This window comes from Mustela nivalis (assembly GCF_964662115.1).
Source record: "Mustela nivalis genome assembly, chromosome: 14".
Lineage (NCBI taxonomy): Eukaryota > Metazoa > Chordata > Mammalia > Carnivora > Mustelidae > Mustela > Mustela nivalis.
The window spans coordinates 63,694,506-63,711,814 of record NC_139033.1 but is presented as its reverse complement, the minus strand read 5'-3'; the positions used below and the strand labels follow the sequence as shown (position 1 = coordinate 63,711,814).

Below are 17,309 nucleotides of genomic sequence, written 5' to 3'. Positions count from 1 at the left end.
TAACCCACCCAGGTGCCCCCATTTCTTAACACAAACAGTATATCATATCTTTTCTGGAAGATCACATCTATATAAACATGGATTTTGATAATTAGTTTTGATAAAGCAGTAATGTTAAAAGATATATACAGTACCTTAATTATAACTTCAGGTAGCTGTGTTTTCTTTTTAAACTCTTTATTTTGAAACAATTACAGGTACTCAGAAAGTCATTTTAAAAAAGGGGGTGGGGGGCGCCTGGGTGGCACATTGGGTTAAGCATCCGACTCTTGGTTTCAGCTCGGGTCATGGTCTCTGGATCGTGGGATCAAGCCCTTGATCGTGGGATCAAGCAGTGCGGAGCCTGCTTAAGATTCTGTCTCCCTCTACCTACCCCTCCTGCTTGTGCACTCGCTCTCTCTCACTAGCTCTCTCTTTCTGAAATAATCTTTCAAAACAGAACAAAACACAGAACAAAACAATGTGCCACCCAGGCGCCCCCCACCCCCTTTTTTAAAATGACTTTCTGAGTACCTGTAATTGTTTCAAAATAAAGAGTTTAAAAAGAAAACACAGCTACCTGAAGTTATAATTAAGGTACTGTATATATCTTTTAACATTACTGCTTTATCAAAACTAATTATCAAAATCCATGTTTATATAGATGTGATCTTCCAGAAAAGATATGATATACTGTTTGTGTTAAGAAATGGGGGCACCTGGGTGGGTTAGTGGGTTGGGCCTCTGCCTTCGGCTCAAGTCATGATCTCAGGGTCCTGGGATCGAGCCCCTTTATACTGCGTTTCCCCCAATGGTAACATCTTCAAAAACCAGTAAAATGACATTGTTACAAGCCACAGAGTTTATTCAGATTTAAACAGTTTTATATGCACTTATTTGCATGTGTACATGTGTGTGTAGTTTTATTAGACTTATCACATGTGTAAGTTCATTTAACCATCACCACAATCAAGATACACAACTCTTGCATTAACCCAAGACTACCTCATGCTATTCCTCCTCGTCTCTAACCTCTGGTAGCCACTAATCCATTCTCTTCTCCATCTCTATAATTTTGTCATTTTGAGAATGTTTAGTGAATAGAATCCTGTGATACATATATAACCTTTTCATCTTAGCTTTTCTTGTTCAACATAATTCCCTTGCCATTCATCCAAGTTGTTGCATATATTAATAATCACTTGCTTTTTATTGCTGAGTAGTGTTCCATGATATGGATGTACCACACTTTTGTTAACAACTCACTGGTTGAAGGACATGGATTATTTCTAGTTTTTGCCCATTAAAAATAGAGTTGGTGTGAACATTTGTGTGCAGGTTTTTGTGTGAACATAGGTTTTCCCTTTTTTGCAATAAATGCTGAAGAGTACAGTTGCTGGGTCATATGATCATATGATAATGCATGCTTAGTTTTATAAAAAGCTGGCAAATTGTTTTCCAGAGTGCCTGAAGTATTTGCATTCCTACTAGCAATGTATAAATGATTCATTTTCTCTACTCCTCAACAACCTTTGGTGGTGTTACTGTTTTTAATTTTAGACATTCTTGTAAGTGTATAGTGCAATCTCATTGTGGGTTTAATTTGCATTTGACTCATGGGTAATGATGTGGAATAGATTTTCATGTGCTTATTTGCTTTTGTATTTTAGCAAACAAGGCATGTTTCTTGTGTGTGCGTGCACATGCATTCATTCCTTTTTTTCCCCCTGAAAAAAGACTTCACTGTACATAAAGAAAGCTAACATTAGCAACAGAGAAAGGAAGAAGGGTGGGGAGCCCAGGCAGCCCAGGGAAACAAGGGAGTATGGAGACAAAGCCCTTATGGTAAAGGAGACACCTGGGAGAGAAGGAGAGCTGAGGGTGGGCCAGGCAGGGAGAGGCCCCATTCTTGCCTGGTGTGGGTCCAGGGCAATGTCAAGGCAGGCTCTTGCTTCATCACACTGGTCCTCATCTGGCCTCTGTTCTATGCTCCCTTCTGTTCCCTGAGCCCTTTTCGCTTCCCACCAGAGCCAAGAGCCTGAGGCGAGCCCCACCTTGCAACTTTAGTCTTTCCAGGGCCTCCTTTAGTCTTTCTACTCTTTCACAGGGCTTGGGGCTGGCACTGGGCCAGCAGCTCCTGCCAGCAGATATAGGTGTGGGCAACATGGCCTGGGGGCTCTCCTGGATATGGGTGCTAATATGGAGGCCCAATTGCATGCATAGCAAGCTGCAGTTCTCCCCACTGGTCTGGGATGGGGAGTCTTGGCAGCTGACCACCACCCTAGGCAGTATCAGAAGCTGTGGCACAGGTGATCTAGCTCAGCACTGGCCTTTGGCTCTTGCTTCTGGTAAGGTGGCAAGGTCTCAGAGCCCAGGTACTACCAGAGGGATTATGGCCTCATGAGGCTTAGGATCTGGCTGAGCAAAGACAGCTGGGCCTTCTCTTGCCAGACAGGGAATGTCTCTTGCTAGTCCAGGATCTGGGCAAAGACCACAAAGCTAAGCTGGCTTCAAAGCTGTCTGCTCCAGAAGGTTACATCCAGGAAGAACTTCATGAGTGCCAGCAGTTGTAATGGTGATCTGACACCTTGCCCAGGGTACAGCATAGCTGCTGGAGCTTCCCTGGCCACTCCAGGATGTTCTTGAAGAGCAGGAGCAGAAACTGCTGGAGATTGGTCTTGTGTGGCAGGCAGAGCCGCCGCCCCCTGTCTCCCACACCAGCTCAGGACAGAAGCTCAGTTTGGCCCAAAAGGTCCCCATCAGGGGAGGCCCCTGTCTATGCAAGAGTACTCAGTGTCAGGAACTTAATAGAGATAGCTCAGGCTAATGTCTCAGCCAGTCTCCAGGGGGCTGTTCTGCTGCTCACTCCAGCTCAGGCTAGTGTCATTTTTAAACACTCTTCCACCATGCTGACAGGGCCCCTGCAGTCCCAGAGCAGGATTGTGGCCTCCCAGTCTGTGAAATCCCTCCATGACCTCTTGCAGTGAGGGCCACAACCAGTGCTTATCTCCATCAAACTGATGGAAGAACCTATCCATACTAAGATCCCATAGGAAGCCAAAGGCTCCTGAACAAGTTTCTGGAGGCCAGATCAGCCGCTGGAAGAGCCACTGGAGCAGAGGCATCAGGCAGTCAAGGGTGCACAGGTAGAGGTTGGTCATGAGGCCACTGTGCGGGAAGGACAGCTGCTGGGCCACAGGGCATCTGAAGAACAGCCCCTTCAAGGAGCTATGTGGCTTCAGGTGTGAACAATCCAGGATACAATGCAGGAGGTGACACCTGGGTAAAAGCACTGTCTCACTGGGATGTACTGATAGGATAAGGCTTTCAGGTAACAGTAGGCTATCAGTAGTTAAGTTTTTGAGGAGTCAAAAGTTATATGCAGACTTCAGTTGGGGGAAAGGATTGGCATCCCAACCCTTGTGTTGTTTAAGGATCAATATTCTCCTAAAAAACCCATGTGTCAAAGAAGACATCAAAAGAGAGGCACCTGGATGGCTCAGTTGATTAAGCATCTGCCTTTGGTTCAGGTCATGATCCCAGAATCCTGGGGTTCCCTGCTCAAAAAAAAAAGCCTGCTTCTCCTTCTCCCTCTGCTGCTCCCACTTCTTGTGCTCTCTCTTCCTCTGTCAAATAAATAAATAAAACCTAAAAACAAAGACAGGAGATAAATTAGAAAATATCTTGAGCCATGAAAATGAAAACATATCAGACTTATGGAATGCAAAAGCAGTGCTAAGAGGAAAATTTGAAGCCATAGCTGCTTAATTTTTTAAAAAGAAGAAAATTTTCAATTAACTAGCCTAACATACCCTAAGAACTAAAAAAAGAAGACCAAACTAAACCTAAGGCTAGCACAAGGAAGGAAATAATAAAGATTAGAGATACAGAAAACAGGAGAACAAAAAACATAAATCAGTAAGACCAATAGTTTTGTTCTTTGAAAAGATCAACAGTATTGGCAAACCAGTTGTTGCCTATGAACAAAAGAAGACTCAACTAAAAGCAGAAATGAAAAAGGAGACATTATACTAATGATTTTACAGAAATAAAAAGGATCATCAGAGGGTACTATGAACAGTCATAAACCAACAAATGAGAAGAAATTGACACATTTCTTGGAACATACAAATTACCTGGTTACTCAAGAAGAAGTGTGTGTGTGTGTGTGTGTGTGTGTGTGTGTGTATCTCAACAGATGTATAATATAATAAGTAAAGAGTGAATCAGTAATCAAAAACCTCCCAATAAAAAAACTCCCATGACTGGAAAAAAAAAAAAAAAAAAAACTCCATGACTCTCTGGTGAATTCTACCAAACACTGAAAGAAGAATTAATACCAACTCTCAAAGTCTTCAGTAAATTGAAGAAGGAATGCTTCCAAACTCATTCTATGAGGCCAGCATTACCATGATACCAAAACCAAAGACACTACAAGAAAAGAAAACTACAGACCAATATTCCTTATAAATATTGATGTAAAAATCCTCACAAAAATACTAGCAAACCAAATACAGCATATTAAAGGAGTTATATACCATGACCAAGTGGGTTTATTTCTGGAGTACAAAGATAATTCAACACATGAAAATCAATATAACTATACCACATTAACAAAATGAAGGACAAAAGTACATGATCATCTCAATTGATTCAGAAAAAGAATTTAACAACATTCAATATCCTTTCATGATGAAAACACTCAATAAACTAGGAATAGAAGGAAAAGATCTCCATATAATAAAAATCATTTATGAAAAACTCAAAAAGAACATCGTAGTTACAAAAGACTCAAAGCTTTTCATCTAAGATCAGGATTTAGCCAAGGATGCCTACTTTTGCCATTTCTATTTAACTTAATAGTGAAAGTCCTACCCTGAGCAATTAGGCAGGAAAAAAAAAGGCATCCAAATTGGAAGGGAAGAAATAAAACCAGCTCTGTTTACAGATGACATGATCTTGCATATAGAGAACTCTATAAAGAGTCCACAATAAAGGGGCAACTGGGTGGCTCAATCATTAGGTGTTTGGGTTCAGCTCAGATCATGATCCCAGAGTCCTGGGATCAAGCCCCACATTGAGCTCCCTCTCTCACTCCCCCGATTGTGTTCCCTCTCTCACTGTGTCTTTCTCTGTCAAATAAATAAATAAAATCATATTTTTTAAAAAAAAAAAGGTTCCATACAAAAAAAACCTGTTAGAGGTAATAATTAAATTGAACAAAGTTGGAGCAAATAGTATCAACACAAAAAATTCAGTTGTGTTTCTGTACACTGATGGTGAACTATCTAAAAAGGAAATTGAGAGGGGCACCTGGGTGGCTCAGTGGGTTGAGCCGCTGCCCTCAGCTCAGGTCACGAGCTCAGGGTCCTGGGATCGAGCCCCACATCAGACTCTCTGCTTGGCGGGGAGCCTGCTTCCCCATCTCTCTCTGCCTACCTCTCTGCCTACTTGTAATCTTTCTCTCTGTCAATTAAATGAATAAAATCTTTAAAAAAAATAAAAAGGAAATTAAGAGAAATAATTCTACTTAAAGTAGCATCAAAAAGAATAAAATACTTAGGAATAAATGTAACCAAGGAGACAAAAGACTTGTACACTGAAAACTATAAAACGTTCCTGAAAGAAATCGAAGAAGACACAAATAAATGTAAATGCCCATTTATTTAAAATCTCAAAATACGTTTTTTTTTTTAAAGATTTTATTTATTTATTTGACAGACAGAGATCACAAGTAGGCAGAGAGGCAGACAGAGAGAGAGGGGGAAAGCAGGCTCCCTACCGAGCAGAGAGCCCAATGTGGGGCTCGATCCCAGGACCCCGGGACCATGACCTGAGCCGAAGGCAGAGGCTTTAACCCACTGAGCCACCCAGGCGCCCCTCAAAATATGTTTTAGGTTAAGTTCCACGCATAAGAATTTTAGTCACATCATGTGCCCAACACTTCCTATTTAGTTCCTTATGCAGCTCAGTCAGTTAAGCATCCAACTCTTGGTTTCAGCTGGGTCTGTAGAGTGGTAGAAAAATATTTGCAAAACTGTATCTGATAAGGGATTAATAACCAGAATATATAAAGAATGTGTGGAACACAACAGCAAAGAAGCAGACACCTGAATTCGAAAATGAGCAAAGAATTTAAATAGATATTTCTCCAGAGATAGATACAAATGGCCAATAAATCCATGAAAAAATACTCGATGTCACTAATCATTAAAGAAATGCAATCAAAACCCCAATGAATTACTACTTCACATCCATTAGGATGGCTATTACCAAGAAAACAAAATAAGGATTAACAAGACTGTGGAGAATTCCAAATTTTGTGGACTGTGGGTGAGAATGTAAAATAGTATAGTCACTATTGAAAACAATATGGTGGTTTCTTAAAAAATTAGATATAGAATTACCATGTGATCCAACCATTCCACTTCTGCATATATATCTGAAAGACCTGAAAGCAGGGACTCCAAAAGGTATTTGTATACCCATAATTGTAGCTTATAGGTAAAGATGGAACCACAATAGGTAAAAGATGGAAACAACACATGTATCCATCAGTGGATGAATGGGTAAACATAATATGCTATATACGTACAATGGAATACAGTTAAGCCCTAAAGAAGGAAATTCTGACACATGCTATGATATGGATGAACCTTGAAGACATTATGGTAAGTGAAATAAGCAGTCATAATGGGATAATTACTTTATGGTTCCATTTATATGAGAATACCTAGACTAGTCAAACTCATAGACACAGGAAGTAGAATGGTGGTTGCCAGAGGGAGAGGGAGAATGGAAAGTTATTTCATGAGCTCATAGTTTCAGTTTAGGAAAATAAAGTCCCAGAGATGGATGGTGATGATTTTCCAACAGTATTCTTAGTTCCACTGTACTCTTTTTAAACTTAGAAATGGTTAAAATGATAAATTTTATGTTATGTACACTTTACTACAATAAAAGAAAAAAAATTTTTTTTAAGATTTTATTTATTTGACAGACAGAGATCACACGCAGGCAGAGAGAGAGAGGAGGAAACAGGCTCCCTGCTAAGCAGAGAGCCCTATGCGGGGCTCGATCCCAGAACCCTGGGATCAAGACCTGAGCCAAAGGCAGAGGCTTAACCCACGGAGCCACCCAGGCTCCCCAAGAAAAAAATTTTTAAAGAAATCATCTTAGTATAAATGATGTGAATGCTTTAACTTCTGGTATACCTACTTTTTTGACTTAATATAAAATTTTAATATGAGTATGACTTTTTAACAGAGAAAATAAGCATTTACTAATATTCTTCCCCATATGTTAATTGGTTTTTGTAATTGGAAAATGCCTAAATGTCTAATACTGGTGAACTAGCATAATCAAACATGGTATAGGCTCTAGAACCATACCAACCCGGTTCTAAGCCAGACTTCCTTGCCCACTACACCTGTGACTGTGGGCAAGGTACTTAACTGTTCCTTGCCCTCACTTTAATCTTAACATGAAGCTAATGATAGTGTTATCATTATTGATTTATTACAATAATTAAATGAGTTAATACATACGAAGCATTTTTAACAATGTCTGGCATGTATTATTAATATTACCACTACAATTACTACTACTACCATGTTATCATTCTTACTATTTAGGAGCAGTTTAAAAAGGAGATCATAGTCCACAACTAAATGGTCAACTAATCTCCAGCAAAGCAGGAAAGAATATCCTCTTTCTTTGAAAGAGACTTTGTTGAAAGTCTCTTCAACAAATGGTATTGGGAAAACTGGACAGGGTCATGCAGAAGAATAAGAATGGGACCACCTTCTTACACCATACACAAAAATAAATTCAAAGTGGATGAAAGACCTAAATGTAAGATAGGAAACCATCAAAATCCTAGAGGAGAAAACAGGTAGCAACCTCTGACCTCAGCCACATCAACTTCTTACTAGATATGTCACTGGGGGCAAGGGAAACAAAAGCAAAAATGAACTATTGGGACATTATCAGGATAAAAAGCTTCTGCACAGTGAAGGAAACAGTTAACAAAACTAAAAGACAACTGACGGAATGAGAGAAGATATTGCAAATGCCGTATCAGTGGTAAAGGCCTAGTATCCAGAATCTATTAAAAAAAACTCACCAAAACAACACTCAAAAAATAATCCAGTTAAGAAATGGGCAGAGAACATAAACAGACATTTCTCCAAAGAAGACATACAGATGGCTAACAGATACAGGAAAAGATGCTCAACATCACTAATCATCATAGAAATACACATCAAAACCACAATGAGATCCACCTCACACCTGTCAGAATGGTTAAAATTAGCAACTCAGAAAACAACAGATGTTGGTAAGGATGCAGAGAAAGAGGAACCCTTTTGTGCTGTTGGTTGGAATGCAAACTGGTGCAGCTACTCTGGAAAACAGCATAGAGGTTTCTCAAAAAGTTAAAAATACAACTACCCTACAACCCAGCAACTGCACTACTAGGAATTTATCCAAAGGATACAAAAATGCTGATTCCAAGGAGCAAACACACCCCAGTGTTTATAACGGCAACTATCAACAATAGCCGCCTTACAGAAAGAGCCCAAATTGTCCACTGACTGATGAATGGATAAAGAAGAGGTGTGTGTGTGTGTGTGTGTGTGTGTGTGTGTGTATAGGAAATTTACTCAGCCATCAAAAACAGTGAAGTCTTGTCATTTGCAATGATGTGGATGGAACTAGAGTGTATTATACTAAGCAAAATAAGTCAGTCAGAGAAAGATGAATATATGATTTCATTCATGTGGAATTTAAGAAACAAAACAGATGAGCACAGGAAGAAGAAAAATAAAGATAAAAACCTAGAGGGAGGCAAACCATAAGAGACTCTACAGTTAAGAGAGCAAACAGGGTTGCTGGAGGGGAAGAGGGTGGGAGGATTTATTAAATAGGTGAAGGCACTTGTTGGGATGAGCACTGGGTGTTGTATGTAAGTGATGAATCACTAAATTCTACTCCTGAAACCAGTAACACTCTATATACTAACTAAATTGAATTTAAATTTAAACAAAAGAGGTCATAGGATCTATATGTATTGACATGAAAAGTATTTACAATATATATTAAAAATAGTGGATTATTGAATAATATGTATAATATTGTTTTGTTTATAACTTGTGGAATTATATGGTAGCTTTTATTCCCTCTGTTGGAATATTTTACAATGAGTACATATCAGAAAAAATATATCATCTTGAAAAAATCACATTCTTTTGTCAATGTTGTTATATTGCACTTTTAATTTTTAGAAAACAGCCCTTAGGGGGAAAAAATCAAAGAATTTGAAAAAAATAATTCTTTCATGTGCCATGTAGCATTCCATTTAAAAGTAGAAATTTTACACTGTGAAAGTAATTTCAAGATACAGTTTTGGTATGAATTCAAAAGCACTAGAGGGGCACCTGGGTGGCTCAGTCAGACCCGCGCCTCCCTTTGGCTCAGGTCATGATCCCAGGGTCTGGGGATCCAGGGTCCTGAGATTAAACCCCTCAGCAGGCTCCCTGCTCAGCAGGGAGTCCTTTTCTTCCTCTAGCTCTCTCTTGCTTGCTCTCTTTCTCAAATAAATAAAATCTTTAAAAAAACAAATGAAAGCACTAGATGGAAGACCTGTTTCTTTTATAGATTGCTTATATATAAACACAGTGAAATTGCAGTTGTTTTTTAAGTTTTTATTTAAATTCCAGTTAGTTGGGGCACCTGGGTGGCTCAGTGGGTTAAAGCCTCTGCCTTCAGCTCAGGTCATGATCTCAGGGTCCTAGGGTTGAGCCCCTCATCAGGTTCTCTGCTCAGCAGGGAGCCTGCTTCCCCCCAACCCTGCCTGCCTTTCTGCCTACTTGTGATCTCTGTCAGATAAATAAATTTTTTAAAAATCTTTAAAATAATTTCCAATTAGTTAACATATAGTGTATTATTGGTCTCAAGTATACAATATAGTGATTCAACACTTTTTTTTTTTAATTTTATTTATTTGTCAGAGAGAGAAAGAGAGAGCATAAAGCAGGGGGAGCAGCAGGCAGACAACAGGGAGAAGCAAGCTTCCCGCTGAGCAAGGAGCCGGTTGTGGGACTCAATCCCAGAACCCTGGGAACATGACCTGAACTGAAGGCAGATGCTTAACAGACTGAACCACCCAGGCTTCCTTGATTCAACACTTCTTAACAACACCCATTGCTAATCACAAGTGTACTTCTTAATCCCCATTTCTATTTCACCCATCCCTCAACCCCTCTGATAGCCCTCACTTTATTCCCCATAGTTAAGAGTCTATTTCTGTTTCTTGGTTTGTCTCTTTTTTTCCCCTTTGCTCATTTGTTTTGTTTCTTAAGTTCCACATATGATTGAAATCATATAATACTTACCTTCTCTGACTTATTTTGCTTAGCATGATATTCCCTATCTCTAGCCATGTCATTACAAATGGCAAGATCTCATTCTTTTTATGGCAGAGTAATATTCTATTGTGTATATATATGTATATACCACATCTTTTTTATTCATTCATCAGTCGATGGAACTTGGGGTATTTCTATAATTTGGCTATTATAAATAATGATGCTGTAAACATCAGGGAGCATGTATCCTTTTGAATTAGTATTTTTATATTCTTTGGGTAAATATCTAATAGTGTGATTACTGGATTATAGAGTAGTTGTATTTTTAACTTTCTGAGGACTCTCCATACTGTTTACCAGAGTGGCTGCACCAGTTTGCATTCCCACCAACAGTGCAAGTGTTCCCCTTTCTCCACATCCTTGCCAACACATACTCTTTCTTGTGTTGTTGATTTTAGCCATCCTGACAGGTGTGAGGTGTTATCTCATTGTAGTTTTGATTTGTATTTCCTTGATGATGAGTGATGCTGAGCATCTTTTCATGTGTCTGTTGGCCATCTGTATGTCTTCTTTGGAAAAATGTCTATTCATGTCTCTGTCCATTTTTTAGTTGCATTATTCATTTTGGGGGTGTTGACTTTTATAAGTTCTTCAAATATTTTGGATACTAACCTTTCTCAGGTCATTTGCAAGTATCTTCCATTTTGTAGGAAGAACAAATATTTTTTAAATGTCTATAGTATCCAAAGCAATCTACATATTTAATGCAAGCCCTATCTAAATACCAACAGCATTTTTCACAGAGCTAGAACAAAGAGTCCTAAAATTTGTCTGGAACCACAAAACACCCTGTATATAGTCAAAGAAACCTTGATAAAGAAAAGCAGGGATCACAATTCCAGACTTCAAGTTATATTACAAGGCTGAGTGCTCAAAGCGGTATGGTACCGGCACAAAAACAGACATATAGATCCGTCGAACAAAATAGAAAACCCAGAAATGAACTGTTGGTCAATTGATCTTAGGGAGAATAGGAAAGAATAGCCAATGGGAAAAAGACCGCCTCCAAAAAAAAAAAAAAAATTCAACAAATGGTGTTGAGAAAACTGCAAAACAACATGCATAAAAATGAAACTGGACCACCTTCTTACACCATACACAAAAACAAATTCAAAATGGATTAAAGACCTAAATGTGAGACCTGAAACCATAAAAATCCTAGAGGATAACATAGGCATTAACTTCTTTTACATTGCCCATAGCAACTTCTTTCTAGATATGTCTCCTTAGCCAAGGGAAACAAAAGCAAACATAAACTATTGGGACTTTCATCAAAATAAAAAGTTTCTAGGGACACCTGGATGGTTCAGTTGGTTAAGCATCTGCCTTCAGCTCAGGTCACTGATCCCAGAGTCCTAGGGTTAAGTCCTGCATCAGGCTCCTTGCTCACCAGGGAGCCTGCTTCTCCCTCTATATGCAACTCCCCCTGCTTGTCTGTTCTCTCTCTCCCACTCTGAGAAATAAATAAATAAATCTTTTAAAAAAACAAAACAAAAATAAAAATCTTCTACACAGCAAAGGAAACAAGAAAACTAAAACATAACCTACAGAATGTGAAAATGCAGTTTTCAATGCTATCTTTAAATTGAAGTTGTTCTCTTTTTCCTAGACATTTGGTATTGATTAGTGTAATTGTTATTTCTTATGTTAAAAACAAACACAATCACATAAATGTATTACTTATACGGTTTGGCAAATTTATCACTAATTTTTTTTTCTTGAATCAGTTATATCACTACTTTTTAAATATACTTCTATGTTTCTGTAGTTTGGGATCATATTTACATTGTAAAGGAGCTCCTTTCGGGTCACATTTTCTAATTGAGTGTAGCTTTTAATCCATAGGATAGGTAAAGTGAATCTCTTCTCATTTCTTTCTCTTGTATAACATTTTTAAAATAACTTTTAAAAACTGTTTTTAAAAAGTAGAGTCCCCCCAACATGGGGCTCAGACTCACAACCCCAAGATCAAGAGTCACATGCTCTACAAACTGAGCCAGCCAGATGCTTCTCATATTTTGCAGAGAGAAGAGAATAGAATCCGTTTCTCCCTCTTCAGCTACCCAATTAAAATTTGCACCTCAATACCCATGACTATTGGGGTGATTCTTAGTGGCATATTGTGACAGGTTCTTTATTATCTTCAGGGATTGACCATTATTGACCATTCTTCCATTTGTAGAAACACAATTTGAAATGGTGTAGAAGTGGAAAATGAGTTTGTGAATGCAAAAGACTGATGATTATTTGAGAAATGACTTACAGAGATTTTGTGAATGCATTTTCCTGGCAGTGTGCTATTAAGAGAATGGGGAAAGAAACAAAATGGCCATGTAAAGGACAAATGCCAGAGAAGTCTTTAATAGAAATTTTTGCAACTGTTGCATTTAAGTTTTGGGCCAGTTGTTGTTTTTATAGAATCATATTCTATTCCTTATGGAAATGTGGAAAATTAATTACATGAGGTTTTGGTATGGCAAAAGGAAGACTATTTTCTTTTTCTGTTTTAATATTCTTGATTTTCAAACCCTTAATAATCTTAGACAAAAAGCTAATAGAAATCACATGTCACAGTTATATTGAATGCAGTTTGAATTCAATGGGTATGTGTTTGATAATGAGTATATTGATTTTGGAACCAGAATAAACCATCAGCCTTTGATCAGTCTGCCTTTGATATCTTCCCCAAAAATAGTTTTTAAAAACATTACTATAGAGATTTTTAGAAAATGTTCAATAAAATCTAATAAACAGACCAACCACTGTGAGTTAAACCATTTTGATCTTTCGAAAATAGTTTACTTAGCGTCAGTGTTTATTTTTCTTTAAAACCATTTTTTTAAAGATTTCATTTATTTGAGAGAGAGAGAGCATGAGAGGGGGGAGGGTCAGAGGGAGAAGCAGACTTCCCACTGAGCAGGGAGCCTGGAACTTGATCAAGCCAAGGAACTTGATCCTGGGAGTTCAGGATCATGACCTGAGCTGAAAGCAGTTGCTTAACTGGCTGAGCCACCCAGGTACCCCTAAAACTATTTCTTTTAAAAGTAAATAAGAATGTATTAGATTAAGTATTAAATGTTGGACGAGTGATATTCTGTTTTGTAGATTATTTATTATTTATAATGGACGTATATTGAAAAAACAATGGACATTATAAGAAAGATTTCATGGTAGCTAAAAAGAAAAAAACCCTTTTGACAAAAGTCATTCTTTTTTGAAAATGTATTACCTACTTTTATAGGACTGACTGCTGATGCTAGAGTAGTAATAAACAGAGCCCGTGTGGAGTGCCAGAGTCATAAGCTCACAGTCGAGGACCCAGTCACCGTAGAATATATAACTCGCTTCATAGCAACCTTAAAGCAGGTAAGCCACTATTCCAACAGATTTCTAAAGGTTTTCTTCTTTTACATCATTACGGTTCCTGTTATGAGAATACTACAATATTTCCAGTCATTTAATCTATTTTTTTTAAAGATTTTATTTATTTGTCAGAGAGAGAGAGAGAGCGAGCACAGGCAGACAGAATGGCAGGCAGAGACAGAGGGAGAAGCAGGCTCCCTGCCAAGCAAGGAGCCCGATGTGGGACTCGATCCCAGGACTCTGGGATCATGACCTGAGCCGAAGGCAGCTGCTTAACCAACTGAGCCACCCAGGTGTCCCTCCAGTCATTTAATCTATTAAATCTACTAAAACCCTTATTCTTTCTCACACTTACTTCATATTCATACTCTTATTCCAGTGGACTGCATTGATTTGAGCATTAGAAATCTCAATTACTATCAATTCTAAGAATTATATTAAAATTTCAAAGAGCAATAAATCTCATATTTTAAGGGGATTTCTATACCTCTAGTGATACAGTAATGAAAACTTTTTTTTTTTCTTAATATGTTTACTAAAGAAGCATGGTTCTTTTATCTACAAACCTAACCACAACTGAGCAGGTTTGGATATGACCTGTTTTTTTTTGTTTTAAGATTTATTTGTTACTATTATTTTTTAAAACCCATGTTTTTTGTATTTATTATTATTTTAGAGAGAGAGAAAGAGTGCAATGGGAGGGGGACAGAGGAGAGGGAGAGAAAGAATCTTAAACAGGCTCCACACTCAGCACAGCCCAATGCAGGGCTCAGTCCACAACACTGAGATCACAACATGAGGGGAAATCAAGAGTCAGATGCTCAACCTACTGAGCCACCCAGGCACCTCTGGATAGAATTTCTGAATTCATACACAGGTACATGGTTTGACATTAAGTATAATCACAATGTATATAAGTATTTGTTCTCTTTTATGTGTACTTTACATTTGTCAGCATAATCCTTATGCATGCTTCTCATTCTTACTAACTATATAAAACTGTTTCCAGTTGTTCACTGGTAATTATTTATATTGTTTCCAGTTTCTTTCCATTTCTCATTCTCTTTCTCAATTTAGTACTTTAATAACATTACTCTATCTTTGTCACAGCCTTTATTTTTCTTTTTTGAATTATATTGTTAAATTAATTTTCAGTAAGAAATTACTAGATTAGAGATTGTAATTGGTTTTAAGACTCTTGTTATATGTAGCTAAATTGCTTGCTAAAAAGATTGAACCAATTTTTATTGTGCAACCAGCAAGGCATAAATGTATCCCTGAAGGATCATCAGCCTAGGGTTTTCATTTTTTTTTTATTTAGCAAATAAGTATAACATAGTACTGTAATAGTTGTTTTAATTTGTATTTTATAATTAGTAGTGAGGTTGATTTTTTTTCCCCCCACATGTTGGTTTGCTATTTTCATTTCTTCTAGTGTAAACTATCTGTCCTTTTGACAGGCACTCTGGTGGTTAAAAATGTGCCTCCAAGAGCCAGAATTTGGGTGTTTTGAATCCTGGGTTTGTTACTTCCTAGTTAGTGTTGTGAGCATACTATTTAGCCTGTTTTCTCTTAATTTTCTTATTTATAGAATAAACATTAAAATAATACCTACTTTGTTGAGTTGTATTACGGATTAAATGATTTAATACATTTAAAGCATTTAGAACACTTTCTGGCATGGATTTTGCCATTTGTCCATGTAGAGATTTTTTAAATAAACTATATATATTCTAGATACTAAAGTTTTAAATTATATACTTATAAAAAGGTACCTTGTTTTTTTTTTAATTTATGTTGCAAGGAAGTCCAACATTTTTATATTATTCTACTTTACTTTTTTATTTGCTTTGATTTTCTCAGCAGTTAAAAAGTTATCCACTGGGGCGCCTGCATGGCTTAGTAGGCTAAGCATCCACCTCTTGATCTCAGCTCAGGGCTTGATCTCAGGGTCCTGAGTTCAAGCTTCCTGCTGAGCTCCACACTATATTCACCAAAAAAGCAAGGTGTAGAACATTGTGTATATGAGGTTCCCAGTGGTGGTTTTTAGTTTTTCTTCTAGAAGAATAAAGGCTCCCACATAGAACTTTTAATATTGTAAACCTGTAACAGTGTGATTGCTACTGGGAAGGGATCTGGGGCTCTGCAACAAAAGAGATCCTTTATGTACACCTTTTGTACTTTTAAATTATTTTAAGCCTGGGCAAGTACTTTTTCATTAAAGAAAAAGAAACATGGTTGATTAAACAAATAAAGGGGTCTCTCCTCTGAGGTATATTTACAAAGCATCTACTTCATACCTCTGTGTGAACTAGGAATATTAGGAAATACAGAAGAATGAAGACAAATAAACCCTGTTCTTTAAGAATTATTTACATTTGTAGCCCAACTGTTTGCATTCAAAATTTGAGGTCCTAATAAAAATACATAATAATAAAATATAAAAATGGAAAAAGAGGTGTAAGTTTGAGCTTTCTGTCAGGGCTGCCCTATGTTCAACTTCTAGGAGCACCAGTCTTAGAATTAGTGTGAATTCCATTCTTTGGAGCACAATCCAGGAAGTTCTTGGCACTAAAGTAAAAAGAAATACAATTGGTTTCCAGTGCCCTGCTGTCTGGGAAGAAAAAAATGTGTTTTCTTCTAAAGAGACAAAAGGTTTCCTTGTTTGAGAAATGTCTTAGTTGAGTTTTCTGTAGAGATAACTTAGTATATAGGGAACAAAATATATTTGATAATAATAGTATCAAGTAAGAATATTGATTATAATGGTAACAATTATTGTGTCTCTCAAAGTCAGCCCCAAGAACTCACTTCCAAAGTACAGCTCACTAAAATCAGCTTTACTAGGTAGTTCTCTGCTATATTAACAAGATTATAATCCAGTTATGTTACCAAAAATTATATAAAGAAACAAGACAATGGTTTTAAGACCATATATAAGCAAAGTTACTATTTTGTTTTATCGACCATATACATTCAAAGTTACTATTTTGTTTTATCCACTGTATACATTAATTTCATTAAAATTTCATCATGGATTGAAGTTAGTCCAGAAAAAGTCAGGAAGAGGATCTTAAATACATAATAAGAATCGAAAAAATTATTTTAGCAGGAATACTTTACTATTAAAAATTTTTTTTAAGATTACTTATTTATTTGGGGGAAAGAGAGCAGAAGCAGGCAGGGGGCAGAGGGAGATGGAGAAGCAGGCTCCCCACTCGGCAAGGACCCCTACATGGGGCTTGATCTCAGGACCCTGAGTTCATGACCTGAGCTGAAGGCAGACACTCCATTAACTGAGCCACCCAGGCACCCCTGCTATCAAAATTTCTTAGTTGATAATAGTGTCCTTCTTTGTATGGCCTCATACAGAAAGTAATTATAAAAACATTAATATTTTTCAGAAATACACACAAAGCAATGGACGAAGACCTTTTGGCATTTCTGCCTTAATTGTAGGTTTTGATGATGATGGTATCCCAAGATTATATCAGACTGATCCCTCTGGTACTTACCATGCTTGGAAGGTAAGTCATGAAT

General features: G+C 37.4%; 1 protein-coding gene and 1 pseudogene across 2 annotated transcripts in view; one reads left to right on the top strand and one right to left on the bottom strand.

Annotated features, from left to right (window-relative positions):
• PSMA8 (proteasome 20S subunit alpha 8) overlaps positions 1 to 17,309 on the top strand; it is a 40,783-nt gene that overhangs the window by 10,769 nt on the left and 12,705 nt on the right. The window contains exons 3-4 of the mRNA XM_082698902.1: positions 13,648 to 13,772; positions 17,174 to 17,296. Of these exons, the coding sequence (XP_082555028.1) occupies positions 13,648 to 13,772; positions 17,174 to 17,296 (248 nt within the window). The remainder of the gene's footprint in view (positions 1 to 13,647; positions 13,773 to 17,173; positions 17,297 to 17,309) is intronic.
• On the bottom strand, positions 1,948 to 12,574 carry LOC309847611 (protein FAM178B pseudogene; annotated as a pseudogene). The gene is made up of 2 exons: positions 12,495 to 12,574; positions 1,948 to 3,321 (listed from the first exon to the last, which is right to left on the bottom strand). The product of its transcript is annotated as a protein FAM178B pseudogene (transcript).